Below are 15,519 nucleotides of genomic sequence, written 5' to 3'. Positions count from 1 at the left end.
AACACTGATGGGGAGATGGGACATTTATGAAATGTGCAATACATTTCTCAGCTAGCAGGCCTCAACTATCATGATAAATTTCATGCAATAAAGTGTTGAAGTTACACCATTTGCATGCACTTAAGATTACATTTTATATGACTAGTTGAGCCAGATACAATTGAATAGTTACGTTGCGAATAAAAAATACACAGGGACTTTAGTTCATAGTCATATTAATATATGTAATGAAATTTGTTTAAGATGGCTTAAGCCTGAATAGAGGAAAAGTTGGTTCATCAGAAGCAGTACTGAAATAATGCAAAGGCCACAAGGATGCAAATGGTGCAACCATATGATAATATCCAACACTGTGAGCATTATTTTCATTCACTATAAGCCCCTATTATGGGATTAAAATATTCAAACTTCCAACAATATGACACACTTACACAAACATACAGCAGAAGCGAAGCCGGATGGTTTTCTTTACCATATCACACAAACCTGCCACACGGTATGTGTGCATGGTTTTCCAGTCGTGATTAAATCCTGATTTTTATCATTGAAAATAACATTCTGAGAATGATTTAAGGTTTAATGAAATATTAATTTTTATTCAACACAATCAAATACATTTTTCATCAAACATGGGTAAATTATGACCAATTCAACCATGAACATTGGGTTACAGTGAAGCCTGTTTCGTACAGGCTAATTTCAATTTGATATCACACAAAAACAAAAAGAAAAGGATGCAAGAGGATGTGGAAGACCCAAAAAAATTTATTTTAAAACCAGCAGATATGCACTGCTAGTTTTTTGTCGTTAGAAAAAATATCCACCGCAACCCATACACCATTATACTCACAGGCACTTATACTTTCTCTTCTTCCCATGCTTTTTGTTTGACTAAAAAATTAACATTAGTAACATTAAAATCAATAAATTCAAAATATAAATATATTAAAATTCAATAAGTAACATTACCAAAAGTCAACATCATTAGGTTGCAAGATATTTTCTCATTGCATCATTTGTCTTGACTGGTTCATCTTGTTGGACAAAGTGATTTGCTCCTTTAATAATTTCAGTGTGCAGGTTGTCAGCGTATTTCTTCGTATATTCCACAATACGTATATCCAGAAAGAAGTCCTTTTCACCCCACAACAACATGCCAGGCACAGTAATTTTTTTCAATTGTCGAGGACTATCCTTTTTCAGTGATCCAAAGAAGTTGGCTCGGTAGTAATTCACAGGCCCCGAAAATGCTCCTGAAGATTGAGAACAATTTTATTCATCATTTTTTCAAACAAATAATGGAATAAGATTATTGGGATTTGCAATTAGTGGCAATCACATCATCAACCTTGACCACATACTAATTGTTAACAATAATCATGAATAAATGAAACTTTGATGTTTTCATTGTAAACAGCTCTCTCCTCACACGTACACATCAGTCTCAATGAAATTTACTTCACAGTTGCTTCATTGAAATTTACTTCACACTTGCAATTTCATACAAATGTACACTCACTCATAGCTATACAAGGTTTGTATGAAAAGTATCAGTAACATTATTTTCCTGACGTGTGCATAAAGTGCTGAATTAAGACCGCCCGTTGAGTGAGCGCTTCATCGCAAATTGTATTGACATTGATGAGATGACAGTGCACGACATTATCCCTGAAATTTTGGTGACACGAAAGATCTGTGCTACAAACTCGTCCCAAAGGTCTGGATGGATGACCAAGTGCCGAGTTGACTGTCGGCTTGCAACGACCTTCTACAAAGGCATCGCGACGATTCCCCAACTCCCATACAGTCCTGACTTGGCACCAGCAGACTATTTCCTATTCCCAAAAGTGAGATCCTCCCTACCTTAAAAGACACCACCATTGGACCCTTAGTGTCATCAAAGAAGCTTGCACATGTATCCTTGAGGACCTTCTAGAACCCACATACCAGGGAGGCTTGGAATCATGGAAGAGCCACTGGCAAAAGTATGTCCATGCTCAAGGGATGCACTTGGAATTATTTTGAGGTATTGTAGTAATATACGAAATATTTCTATTTTTCGGAAAAACTTCCCCATACTTTTTACACAAAATATGTAGGCAGGACACTTTTCCTACCTTCACTGATGTGTGAACTTCACATACAGATTGTAGCTTATTGTGGAGCGAGTTTTGCCCTTGCCAATCAAAACTACCTTCAGGTTCACAGATCTGTGCGAGCTGTCACAAAGGATACTTTAACTGAGTCCTCTAATGACCATCAAAATGTACAAATTAGACAGTGTAAATATCATTCACCTTGACTGGGACTAGAACCCGGATCCCTAGAAATTCCCACTGTTAGAAGATGCATTGGTGGTTTACTTGGATAAAGCACTAAGCCAGAAATCTAAGGAACCAGGTTTGAGTCCCAGCCAAGCAGAGACTTTTACCCTGTGATATTTATGCATTTTAACCTTCAGACTAATAAGTTTATTTGGGAAAAAGTGGAACTGATTTGCTAATTAGTAAAAATGGTAATTTCAGGCTTGCCCTTGTGGAACTTTAGCGGAATCAACAAAGTTGCAATTTTTCTTTCCATGATTAATTAATGATTTACTAGTTGAGAATCGTTAAATATTAGATTCATGGTTTGTATAAAGGAAATAAATCCTGCTTTGAACATTTCTAATTTCGACCTTAACTACAGCTGAAAAGAGAAGGAATGCCCAAAAAAAACAATGCTGTGATCATTGCCGACATGAATATCATTTCTACCTCAATGCAAAGGAATGTTTTTCTATGGAAGGGAAAGTCTATCTAGAGTAGTTTCTTCTACAATTAATGTTAAAAATGGATACCAGTGTCCAGCCAGGTTTCAGTTGCCAAGTCAACATAAAATTGTCAAATTAGTGAAAAACAGGATCATGTCATGATTATTAAACGTATTCTACTCTTTATTATAGGTTATGGATGGATAAAACTGCACTCACTATATTTCTTAGTTTCACCTAAGAAGAAACACATGGACAACCCAAACTACATTTACGTGTTCTCCTATTCTACATATTTTCCACCTTCATCCATTCCATACATCAGGTCAACCTACCTCGCCTATTTTAAATGTTGGGCACTCAATTAAAATGCTGTTTGTAATTAGTTAAAATTAGAATGTTTTGTGCCTCCTTTGGATTTCTCCCAAAAACCCTATCTCTCACAAAATGCCTTGTACTTCTTCACTTGTTGTCGTTGTCAACCATGACACCTTTTCCATCCCATACACACACACACACATATATCAAAAGCTTTCAACCTAACCATATCTTCTTGCTTTTATAAACATGTTTCCTCACAAAGTAAAGCCATGCTCCTTACCTGTAATACATTCATTAATTTTACTTAATTTACTGTATCAAATGCCTTTCGGAAATCTACTAAACAAACTATCAATCTGCAATTTTACTCCGTTCCTTTCTATTAGAGACCTCATTACTGCTATGGCATCATGTATGACTCTTCCTATCCTGAAAAAAACATTATCATCCCTTATTAATCATTTGATTTACTCCTCTTAGAAATGACGATTGATAACACACATGCAGACTAAGGATCTCTAATCCTCAGTCTGCATGTGTCTTGTCTGCAAGCAAACTCAAACATCGCTCTACGGCCCTTGCATATATATTGCCTGCTTCTCTCTGGGATAAGAACTGAGCTGATGAATCTTCCATCCAAGTCCTCCCTAACAAATGCTATGGATTACCTCTTGGCAACTCTTTCTTCCATGGTTTCCTAAATCGTTAAACAGTTCCTTGGGAATATTTTCAACCCCAACAGCCTCATTTGATTTCAGTTCCTTTCATACCTTTTCTACCTTGCTATCTAGTATGCCTGGACCTAATGAGTTATCCTCATCTATCTTATATTATCTTTCCATGCCTAAGCTTTGTGACCTTATATCTTTACCGTATAGTTTGTTCCTTCAACTACTTTTTTACTTAGCCTAATTTTTTTCTTGGTACAATATTTTTTGACATTTCTCTAATAGCGTGCATGTTTATCCCTTTTTCCTTCCTGATGGTGCTTTCACTTTTCTGTGGAGTCCACCTCCCTTCATATGCAAACTGTCCATATCCTTGCACTTTGAATTCTATCAAGCTATTAGTTTCCCATATCTGTGCATTACTTTTCTCTAATAGAGCACCAGAACAGAGAACTGAGACAATTTCAATCATCATTGAAAGATTAGAGATAACATTTCTTATTGAACCAAACTAAATGGAATACATTAACATCAATTGTGAAATTTTAAAACCTGTGTTACAAGTGGAATGTATTCCAAGATAGTTCCTTCCACCACTCAATGTGATCCAGAAAAGGGACTATGCGGAAAATGAAACAAAATTGAAAACATGCCTCATGCCAAGCACTTGAGCAACCTTCTTTCAGAATAAAATATCATACAATTGAGTCTAATTCTACTAGTTATTCATCACTATGCATGCCTGTAACATCAAAACTAACTTTGGTTTAATATGACATCAAAAACATTCCAAGCATAAAACCACGCAGTCACTACTGACCTGGCTTTCCAAATGTGTACTTGTATGCTTCAATGTCCTCCGCTGTTATGGCATTGGACTCACTACCCATTGTGAGCACTTCAAATATTTTCATGTCTTGGAATCTCGCCCATATCTCTGGTAAAAATGGAAGCTGATAGAAAAACATATACCTGAAAGGTAAAGGCATTTTCTAGTGAATTAATGAGCACAAACTCCATTTGTATTATCTGAAATATGACTATTTTTACATAACATGCTATAGGTTTTTATTACTGATAAGTAATGTTTAATATTATGAAGATTTAAGATTCCCATACAAAGGAGGTGTTTTGATATGAAATATTACACTTGTCTGCTATATTCAGATAAGTCCTAGAGGTTGCACATGAATATAAACATCAGTTTGACTTTATCTTTTAAAAATAAATTAACTATTAAGACACAAAAAGTGGCCAACAGGAGACACTATTTTGACTTTAACAATAGGCATAGAATTTTTCTTTAGTATTAGGGCATATTTAACTAATGGAAGATTAAGGAAAATGTGGTAGGAGGAGTCTATATGAACTGATTCGCAGCAACTATGAGGAAGAAATCTGGCCAGAAGACAGTGAGATCAGTGTTAGTTCCTATTCCGAAAAAGGTGAAGGGTACAACATATGAGGAATACAGAACAACAAGTTTGAATTCCCAAGCAGCTTAATTTATTTATCCAGTATTAGTCCAAAAACAGCACATTTTGGCCTTTACAACGAACTATTAAAAACGATAACAATGGTCACATTTACAAACACCCAAGCACTAGATGGAGGGAAAATCACCCAGGCGGGAATCGAACCCGCGACCCTTGGAATGGCAGACGAGGACGTTACCCCACCGCCACTGGGGTCGGCAGGGGAATTGTTCTCAGGATCATCAACAAAAGGAAAGAGAGTAGGGCAGATGATTACTTAGGGGACGATAAGTTTAGGTTTAGGAAGGGGAGAGGCACGCATGATGCCATTGGAGTTACGAAATCACTAATCAAGAGGAATGTAGAATACAATCGGGACGTATTTGTCTGTTTGTAGATTTCAATGTATATGTGGAGGAAATGGTTGAAGAGGCATGGAAAAACCAGAGATGGTATGAAAGGAGGCGGGAAATTCAAAAAATCAGTTAGGATTGCCCTAGTTTGTCAGTCAGCCAAGGGGTTGTAAGCATTGCTGACTGAAAGATAAGGGATAAGAATCAAAATTAAAAAAACAAAGGTCATGCCAATTTGCAAAAGAAAAAGGCTCAGCTAAACATTGAAATAGGAGAGCAAAAACTAGAGCAGGTGGAACAGTATATGTATGTTAGAAGTATTTTACACCACATTGGACAAAGTAGCAGGGACTTAAGAAGAATTGCACTTGGGAAAGAGGCTTCCACAAGGAGGATTGAATTGTTGACAGGGACATTGGGTAAGGTTGTTAAGAAAAGGCTCGCTAAAACTTTGATATGGAGCATAGTTATGCGCAGCCCAGGTCACTGAAGCAGGAGGATAGACGTAGACTGGAGGCTTTTGAAATGTGGGTGTGGAGAAGAATGGAGAAGGTGAAATGGACCGAGAAGAAAACAAAAGAGGAAGTACTTGGTATGGTGGGCGAAGAGAGGAATTTGTTGGGAGAAATCTTATGGAGGCAGGAAAGATGGATGAAGGGCATATTGATCACCAGTGGGATGTTGAAGACTGTAATAGAGGGGGGAATGTTAGGCAAACGAGGAAAGGGAAGGAACAGAATTGGGATATTGGATGGGATGAAGGGAGGAATGAAGAACACAGAGATGAAGGGATACAGCAACCTACACTTGACGTAGAGTAGGTTGCTGGATTACGTTTTGTTAGGAGACAAAAAATATTAATTTGGTAGTTGTGTCCATCCAAAATCTACCTTAAACAGTAGATTACCTCATAATAATAATAGCATATTTAAGTTGCTTCGCATGTAAAGGGCATAATTATTGCTTGATGAAAATATAAGTAACATATACTTCACACTTTCAAGCTCCACTTGAGGGTAAATAACCCAATCCAACGGTTCAACATACCCAGTTGCCCCATCCACGGCCAGACCCAATGCCACTATCAGAGCACTACCATTTTTCCATATTGTTTTATTTTGCCTTTACCCAAATTGACCTTGACCACCGACACTCACTTCCTGAAAATTTCCCAACCCACCCTCAACTTCCGACTCTCCCTCCTACATTGCCACCCTTTGCCTTGAGGGCAAACAAATCTAACGGTTCTATGTATCCATTCTATATAACCCCCACCCTCCAATATTCCCAGACCAGACCCAATGCTTAGTCATAGGCAAGTTTTCACCACCTCTTCTTTCCTTAACCAAAAAACCACGAACACCAACTTTGAGGTCCCAAAAAACCTGATCCCCCACCTTCACCTTATCCCCCCTCTACTCTCTCTCCGAAGGATATATACACATTACATATATCCTGTATGTATTCCACAGCTGTACATGTAACTTGTACCTGATGATACCGCTGAGAGCCAGTGAAACACCTTGTACCATAAAATAAAGTCAATGGAAAATTACAAACTCATTTAACATAGACAAAAAAACTTCGGCAAATGAAAATATTCACAATTTAAATCATATCAACTCAAGACTTTAAGAAGCTAAATCCATTCAAAACATATGGCTTCACCACAGAATTAAGAAACTTCCTATTATTATTATTATAGGTAAACTACCAGTAAAAGTAGGTTTAGGATGGACATAACTACTAAATAATTCTCTTGTCTCTCCTAACAAATTACAACCCAACATCCTTATCTACAACAAAGTCCCTCTTCATCTCCATACAATTCCTTCCTCCCTTCATTCCATCCAATAACCTTGTCCTATTTCTGCCTCTCCCTCGTTTGCTTAACATTTCCCCTCCATCACAGTCTTCAGCATCCCACGGACTATCAACATCTTGGCATCCATTTTTTCTGTCTCCTTATGATTTCTCCCAACAATCCCCTCTTCTCCTCCACTTTACCCAGCACCTCCTCATCTCTTTTCCTCTCTGTCCACTTCACGTTCTCCATCCTTCCACACAACTGCATTTTAAAAGCACCCAATCTATCCCTACCATCCTGCTTCAATTACCAAGTTTCCATGCTGGACATAACTATGCTCCATATCAAAGTTTTCACGAGCCTTTTCTTCACATCCCTACTCAACACATTATGCCGTAACTTGAACACAAAATGGAATTAAACTATAGGAATATTTCCAGCTAAGAAAGAATTCTATTTCCCATGGCTGATTCATGAATCAATAAACATTACTAGACGCCTAGAAGAATGTCAACACAGAGAATGGATTCCATCTGCCACACATTTCCTCACTGTTGTGTGGTATGGATCAGATGTGAAAAATCAAATGAAAGACTAATGTTGAAATAGATTTAATATCGACACTGTATGGGAAAGACCATGACATGTATATTTGCAACACAGTGAAATGGCACCAGCAAAGAGAGAGGTTCTCACCAAGACAAAAACAGTTGCTTTTTGTTCTTCATCACAGCATCTTTGTAAGCAATGGCAAGAGGTCCATTCATTATGATGTACCTCTCAATCATTTCAGGATATTTCATCACCATACTCCAAGCAATCACTCCACCCCAGTCATGAGCCACCAATATGCACTTTTCTTTTCCTGAAGAAATAAAAATCAATGAACTTAAAAACAGACATTTTTGCATCATTGCCAATAATTTTGGGAGATACAAGCAGGCTGTCGAGAAAATCATGGAGGACAGTAAAGAGCCGAGTACTATTGAAAAAAATGGGAATGTATCAAGAAAGGGATATCGAAAGCCCATGAGGACCTAAAGGAACCGTTAATGGGAAAAGGACAAGGAAACCATGGCTCAAGGATGAGATGATTACATCTACATAAAACCCCATAAGCTGCCACAAGGGCGTGTGGCAGTGGGTGTTAGACAGTAAATAGGAAAAAGACAAGGAAACCATGGATTACAGAGATAATAATCATAAAAATATAACAGAAGGAAATCGAAGAATGAGAACACAAAGTTAAGGAGAAGGAATTATAAACTGTCAAATGATAAACTGGGTCTGGAAACAAATAGAGCGAAAGAAGTGTGGTGGAAGACGCATTGCCAGGATTTGCAAAGTCTACAAAGGAAGGGTGTAATTCATCTACATCTACTTGATACCCCGCCAGCCGCCGCAGGGTTGTGTGGCGGGGGGTGTTAGGGCACCATCCGTGACAAAGAAAAACAAACCGCTTGCAAAAGCCACAAATTTATACAGTCCACAAATGAAACATGGAATACAACCATGCAAAAACCCTTACACCCCACACATGCAAACACACCAACTTCCAACTAACATACACATGCACCTATGATTTTACCTGATATCTTTGCAATGTTTAATTTTGTTCCAACTATTAAATCAAATGTTTTTAATAAGTCTAAAGTGACTTTGGTTTTTCACTATTATGATTTCTGATTGTTATGGGAAAGAATGAGTATTTGTATCTATCTGTACCGGAATCTATCTCCCTACTATTACCTTTGTGGTCTGATCTACCCAAGTATTGTGGTGTCATTATAATTCCTTTAGTGTCCTTGTTAAACCTGTTTGTTCAGAATCTTTCTAAAAGTCTAAGCCTCACTTGTTCTCTTCATATTTCAAGTGCCTCCCAGCTTAAATCCCCTGAGAGACCTGTTACACTTGTGTTCTTAATATAACAATTTTTAATGAATTCGGCGGATAAAAAGACAGATAGAGAAGAAAATGGAAAAATGTAAACACAAGAGGTAGGGAAAAGGTAATACAAAGAGATAAATAATAAATTGAGATGGGCAACAAATAAAGCGAAAGCAGCATGATGGAAGACAGTGCGAGGACATGGAAAGTTTGCAGAGGAAGGAAGTGAAATAGGTGCGCTATACAGCAAGGTTAAATCACCATCAGAAAGTAAGAAGGGAAGATCTGTGCTGACAGTTAGAGGTAAGTCAGGTAAGTCAATAGTTTAAGCAGAAAAGATCCAAGAGATGAAAGGAATATATAGAGGCACTCTATGATGAAGAACTTTGGCCAACAAGGTTGGACATGGAAAAGGAACATGAAGTAGAGGAAGATAGTTCAGGTCCAGGCATACAAAGGTGGTCCCGGAAGTACCCAGACTGACCTAGAGATGGTGGTAGTTGTTTGAAAAATATCACTTTATTAGAAAGTATTCAATCTATAAAGCATATGTTTCCAGTTTGTAAGCACTAAATTGTTAAGTAATTGTTTGGCAGCCATCAACAGTGAACCTTTTCAGTGAATTTGTGAAAATGGAGAAAATTGGTGATTATTACGAGACAGAATACTTTTATTTGAAAAGCCTCAGCCCAAGCAATATAAAAGCAGAACTGGATTCTACTCTGGGAGAGTCTGCTCCGTCTACAACCGTAAAATATTGGGCAGAAGAGTTTAACAAGGCCATACGAGTTGTAAATATGAGCATCACATTGGTCGACCAAATGAGGTGACAACTTGTGTAACTGTGAAGAAAATCCACAAAACCTATGTTAACCGGTAGCTTAATTAATAATATAAAAATATCGATTTTATACCATATAAGTGGATGGAAAAACCATAGATTTTTAAATAATTTATTAATTACAAGCATCTTACTTGTTTTACTTTCAGATTTATTAACACAGGAAGTCGACATATTAAGGGTATGGATAGTCCCAAATATTCATTGCATACAACACCATGTTGACTTCCTCCATATTTAACTCCTGCCTGCCCTCGATTATTTCTAGCAACATTTTATATTAGTCTCCAAGTGGCTAACCAAGTATATCTTCTTCCTTACTCTTCTTTATCAAACCAAAATTCTATATATTCAAAATTTATAACAGGATAATATTATTATTGGTAATCTACCAGTTCAGGTAGGTTTTGGGTGGCCACATTACCTGGCAAAACGATGATTCTCTTATCTCTCTTAATAAAACAAAACTTGATATCCTACTCTGCAACCAGCCCCTCTTTATCTCCGTATACTTTCTTTCTCCCTTCATTACATCAAATATTCCAATCCTATTTATACCCTTCCTTGCTTAGGTGAAGAAACTGTAAGAATAGGATAGGGTAAAATTATTGAAACATCAAATATTTTTCTTAGAGTCACCAAAATTTTCATTTCTTATGGTGTACAGTAAATTGATCATAAATGATTTAGTATGGATTAGGCTTAGGAAAAAGCTTTTCAATAATTTAATGTGGAGCATGGTTTGGTATGGTAAGGAAACACGGTCACTGAAACAGGATGATAGGTATGGATTGGAGGTATTTGAAATGTGGGTGCAGAGAAGGATGGAAAAGGCAAAGTGGAATGAAAGGAAAATAAATCAGGCAGGAAAGATGTATATTGAATTCTGTGATAGAGGGGATAATGTTTGGCAAGTAATTTGGGGGGAATAGGATTGCGATTTTGAAGGGAAGGAAGGGAGAAATATGCAGAATTGAAGAAATGTTTATTGAAATATTGGATGTCAGGTTGTGATTTGTTAAAAAGAGATAAAGGAATTGTTGCTGTACCATTCAATAGCCTGTCAACCCAAAATGTACCTCAACCGGTAGATTAGAGATAACAGTATAATTAATTAAGGATCTCAGGTTTTCCCGGCGTATGGTATTCAAGAAGTTCTCTCGGGTTTCCCACCGGGTCAGGTTGCAGTACACCGACGTTTCGAAGGCTGACGCTGCCATCGTCTTCAGGGTGAAGTCACTTCACCCTGAAGACGATGGCAGAGTCAGCCTTCGAAACGTCGGTGTACTGCAACCTGACCCAGTGGGAAACCCGAGAGAACTTCTTGAGTATAATTAATTCTCAATCATACCCGCTCCATAATAATCACTTTCTTTTTATCAATAATATTTCCTTATATATAAAAATCCAAAAACAGCAAAGGTTTTGCCTTTCAAATTGGATCAAAAATATATAATAACTATGACAATCAGAAACACCCAATCCCTTGGTGGAGGAAAACCAACCTAAGCATGAACTGGACAAAATGTTCCCTCGGTTATGAGGTGAGGGTATTGCCCTGCTGACAAAGGACTTTGATTGAACTCACTTAAATTTCAATGCAACAATTTCAGAGAGTAAACATCATTCGCCTTGACTGGGATATGAACCCAGATCCCTCAATATCCGGTCGAGTGCTTATAAAGTTAAACTTAAATTTGTTAATTCAAATTCTCTTTTAACTCCCTATGCACCCGATTTTATGTGCACCCACAACCATAAGCCTCAAAATAACACAGCTAATCTTATTTCTGGCCTCATAAATCAGGTTTCTGAACAATACTGTGTATTATTTTCTACTTAAGTCTTATTTGCATCTTCACCGTGAGTGTGGTTCATCAATGCCATCTTATCAAATGTAGAGAAGAAATTTAACCCATCAATGCTTCTATGCCCCAGTTACCGTGTCCATTTCCTTCCATCGTGCTGTCAAAACATTAACTTCTTTGATACACACTTATTTTGACTCTTCATACTTCAAAGGAAAGCTTTCTTGATAATACCCATACTTTCATTTTCTTGTGACTAATTTCCACCTCATACTCGAGCAGATGCAACATGCACGAAATCGATATACAGCTTTTGTTTAGCGCACATTTTTTCCAACTTTCAAGATTGAAAATTCATTAACCTTACCTTGGAAATCATTGTGTACGTCAATCACACACTAAGATACACCAATATGGGAAGCTAAAAACAACACAAAGAGGCAATGACAGAGGGGAATGGAGAATACCAAAGATTTTATATTATTCTTGCTTGAAATTGAATTTAAGGAACCCGACGAAACACCCACCTCAAACGTGAATAATTAGACTGAACCAATCAAATTCAAAATTCTTTAAATTGGGCGGTTTATCTAAGACGATGAAAAGGAAACAACTTATGGAAAATGATAAAAAAAAGCATTATAAAGGCACTCAACCTGTATCTACCTGGATGGTTCTTGATTCCATGAAAGTTAATGAATCACCGAAATAACATCTGAATCAATCAATTCTTTTCAATTCCATCAAATCTTTCAAGTTAAGCAAATTAATGTGTGGAACCTCCTCAGAACATTACACAAATGCTATCCGTATTTTGTCCGCATGTTGCGATGGAAATATACATACTTGGGAGATTAGTGAAATTTCTATTCACTTTTGTTGTTTGATCATGAGACGCACATCAATGCCTGTTGTACAAAAACTTCCCCACTTACACATGCGCAATGAAATATTTGAAGTGTACATTGTCAGGTGGCAGCAATGAAGACTAATATTTCGGTAAACTGTGGATTGTTAGAGCAGCCGCTTACCAAGAGCCACCACAAGCTCCTTAAGATCTTCTATAATGCATGCTTTGGTATAGTCTCCTATCCTCTTCGGTTTCTCGGAATCCCCATAGCCTCTCAAATCAACAGCAACAGTCCTTTAAAAAATTTTGCACAAAAAGAAAAAACATCATACAAATAGACAAATCCAAATGGCAAACAATTAAAAAAAATATTTCTTGGCTGAAAAAAATTGACCAATTTTTTTGCAAAACTCACCAATAGTCTTTCGAAAATTCTTTGATTTGATGACGCCAAGAGTACCAGAATTCTGGAAATCCATGGGCAAACAGCATAAGTGGCTTCTTTTTATCGCCTTTTTCAACGTAATGTAGTTTCACATTCTGAAATATAATGAATAAGTTGTGAGTAGGAACTTCGCGTGAGCAATTAAGTAAAATTAACTGCATATTAAATTAAGCAAAATAACCTGCGTATTTACCTTTAATTGAATGTAATGATGCTCTCCAAGACTTGAATCCGTCAAACATTCCGGGGGCGTAGGCCGTTCCTTCACTTTTAAAATGTTCTGCTTTGGGTTTCGTAGCCAAGAGAAGATGATATACACCACTACCCAAAATCCATAAAAACATGCCAATGACAACGTGAATGCCTTCAGCAAAATAGCCTTCATCTTAGTTGGAAGTAGATTCTTCCTAGTTTGACCTAATCTATTCCCAAACCTATAATGCAATAATATGCAGCTCCAAGTACCTACAAAGTAGTCAAAACAAAGAACTGAGGTGCCGAATAATACGTACGTGCAACATTAATGCGGAAGACTAATAGGGAAAGGCATTTCAAAGTTCACACAACATACATTAGGTAGGCACTGTCATGTGAAATGAGTCTTCTCTTCTGAAATAATACAAGTTGAACACCACCTTTCGCCGGTCCTTCACCCAATCTGAATGCTCTTTTGCTCACCGGCTTTCCATCATTTACCCAACCCACTCCACGTCCAACCGACCAGCTGCTGGCAGCGCTCTAAGCCGATTCACGTGAGACTCAACGTATTCAACAGGTTGCCGTAGCTAGTTCGAAAATAAGTCGCAGCGCTGTGTTCTTTCGAGGCGAAGTTCAAGTTCAAGGACATCCACGAAGGAGCTAGGTCATCAACCACTTGGGGAAAGGCCAGGCTCACTCAGAAATAGGACAAGGTTTTTGTGCCTAATAGTAATTAGTACCATGGTGCAGACTTGCCGATATCTCAATTAGTTTCTCATGCTTGGGGCCTTTGAATCGTCATAGATTAAGACTCGTGAAAATCACTTCCCCTCTATGTTCTTCGATTATATTCAAATAGGTAAAAAATAACGGGCGAGTATCACGCATCATTACTTGACAAGCTGAAGGCAGATTTTGGAAAAGAACGACCGCATTTGAAGAAAAAACAGCGAATAACTACCGTGGTAATAATAACTGGAACAAAATCACTTCTATTGTTTTAGAAATGTAGTCCTCCGAAACCGGACGTATCCGTTCCGTACTCGTTCCAGGCATCCATCGGCCTAATGGCGGTGACGTCACATATAGGCGCTCAGGCCCTGCATTCAAGGGGTGTTCGACAAGTGCGTGAGTTTACATAAATGACGTCCATTCTTCTTCCAGCGGGCAACATGCTCCGACACGGACAAGTGTGGTTGTAAATATAATGTTAAAATTCTTTGAATGCTCGTTCTTGATTTTATTCCTTTTAATGTGAGAATCATTTATAGAAAATGTTTCAAACAATCAGAATACCTGAATACGCTCTGATAGTCAAATTTATGCGTGAAACCGTCTATTATATTTTGCTAATTGCGTATTACGCTTTTTCAAATGATAATATTTACAGCATTATTTTACTTATTTAGCAAAAAATAAATGGTCTTCGAGTCCATAATAGTAATTTTCGTTTGTTAAGTTGCCATGAAAAGAAACAAATTTAAGGATGTGCCTTTAAAGGAATTGAACTTGGTTTGAGACTTTCTAAAGGACGTGGTTCGTAAATTCATTATAAAATGCATCTGAAGTGTGCTTGAATAAGTGCAAAGTAGACGCAGTATGCGGGAAAATGGAAGCATCATTTGTTAACGACCACAATAAATATCAATCTCTCGTGTCGAATTTACTAGGAGTATTTGATTACAAGATAACAAAATCGATATTGAAAAGCGTTTTGGGCGGCATATGTACAAATAAATTAGTGTCTAAAAATCAATTAAGTACAGCATGTCAGTATTTATCTATCAACCGATGTCCTGGTCGACGTCTGCATGCATGTATATCCCAGAGGCCTAAGGTGTTCTAAGGGAAATCAAGCTACTTCTTTTAAGAGCGATTCTAGTTTGTTTCGAATAGTTAATGAAATCGAATATGTGGTATTACTATGAAAATTGGGATTTAAGTAATCTGAGCGGAAGAGTGCCCCAAACTTTATTGTGATTCCAATGTAGGCACATATTTTAATTGGCGATGGCATATTGAAGATAGTGATAGAGGCGAGAACATTGGGAAAACGATGGAAGTGTAAGAAGAATAGAGCAGGCATGCTGGATGGGATGAAGGGAACAAGGAAG

General features: G+C 37.5%; 1 protein-coding gene across 3 annotated transcripts; it reads right to left on the bottom strand.

The window, feature by feature from the left end:
* Positions 1 to 574: 574 nt before the first annotated feature.
* Positions 575 to 13,925, bottom strand: LOC139697669 (epoxide hydrolase 4-like). 3 transcript variants are annotated; one of them, XM_071596486.1, is made up of 8 exons: positions 13,779 to 13,925; positions 13,401 to 13,672; positions 13,178 to 13,302; positions 12,944 to 13,056; positions 8,073 to 8,241; positions 4,562 to 4,713; positions 970 to 1,253; positions 575 to 891 (listed from the first exon to the last, which is right to left on the bottom strand). In XM_071596486.1, the coding sequence occupies exons 2-7, from the start codon at positions 13,590 to 13,592 to the stop codon at positions 985 to 987; spliced, it is 1,020 nt and encodes a 339-aa protein (XP_071452587.1). In that variant the 5' UTR covers positions 13,593 to 13,672; positions 13,779 to 13,925; the 3' UTR covers positions 575 to 891; positions 970 to 984. The 3 variants fall into 3 exon arrangements, with proteins under 3 accessions (XP_071452587.1, XP_071452588.1, XP_071452586.1); XM_071596487.1 differs by having other exon boundaries at positions 575 to 1,253; positions 13,401 to 13,641; positions 13,720 to 13,925; XM_071596485.1 differs by having other exon boundaries at positions 575 to 1,253.
* Positions 13,926 to 15,519: the final 1,594 nt, after the last annotated feature.

Source organism: Hetaerina americana, unplaced genomic scaffold, assembly GCF_022747635.1.
Source record: "Hetaerina americana unplaced genomic scaffold, ioHetAmer1.1.p SCAF_8, whole genome shotgun sequence".
NCBI classification, from domain to species: Eukaryota; Metazoa; Arthropoda; class Insecta; order Odonata; family Calopterygidae; genus Hetaerina; species Hetaerina americana.
Note: the sequence above shows the minus strand (reverse complement) of the source record. Positions and strands in the feature narration are given on the sequence as shown.

What these genes read in the sequence shown, in the direction of transcription:
- LOC139697669 (XM_071596487.1), bottom strand. Translation starts at nt 13,592, where the DNA reads ATGAAGGCTATTTTGCTGAAGGCATTCACGTTGTCATTGGCATGTTTT. An exon ending in ATCATTACATTCAATTAAAG is followed by an intron (nt 13,303 to 13,400) that starts GTAAATACGCAG and finishes ATTATATTTCAG; the next exon opens with AATGTGAAACTACATTACGT. An exon ending in AAGCAACTGTTTTTGTCTTG is followed by an intron (nt 4,714 to 8,072) that starts GTGAGAACCTCT and finishes TTTACCTTTCAG; the next exon opens with GTATATGTTTTTCTATCAGC.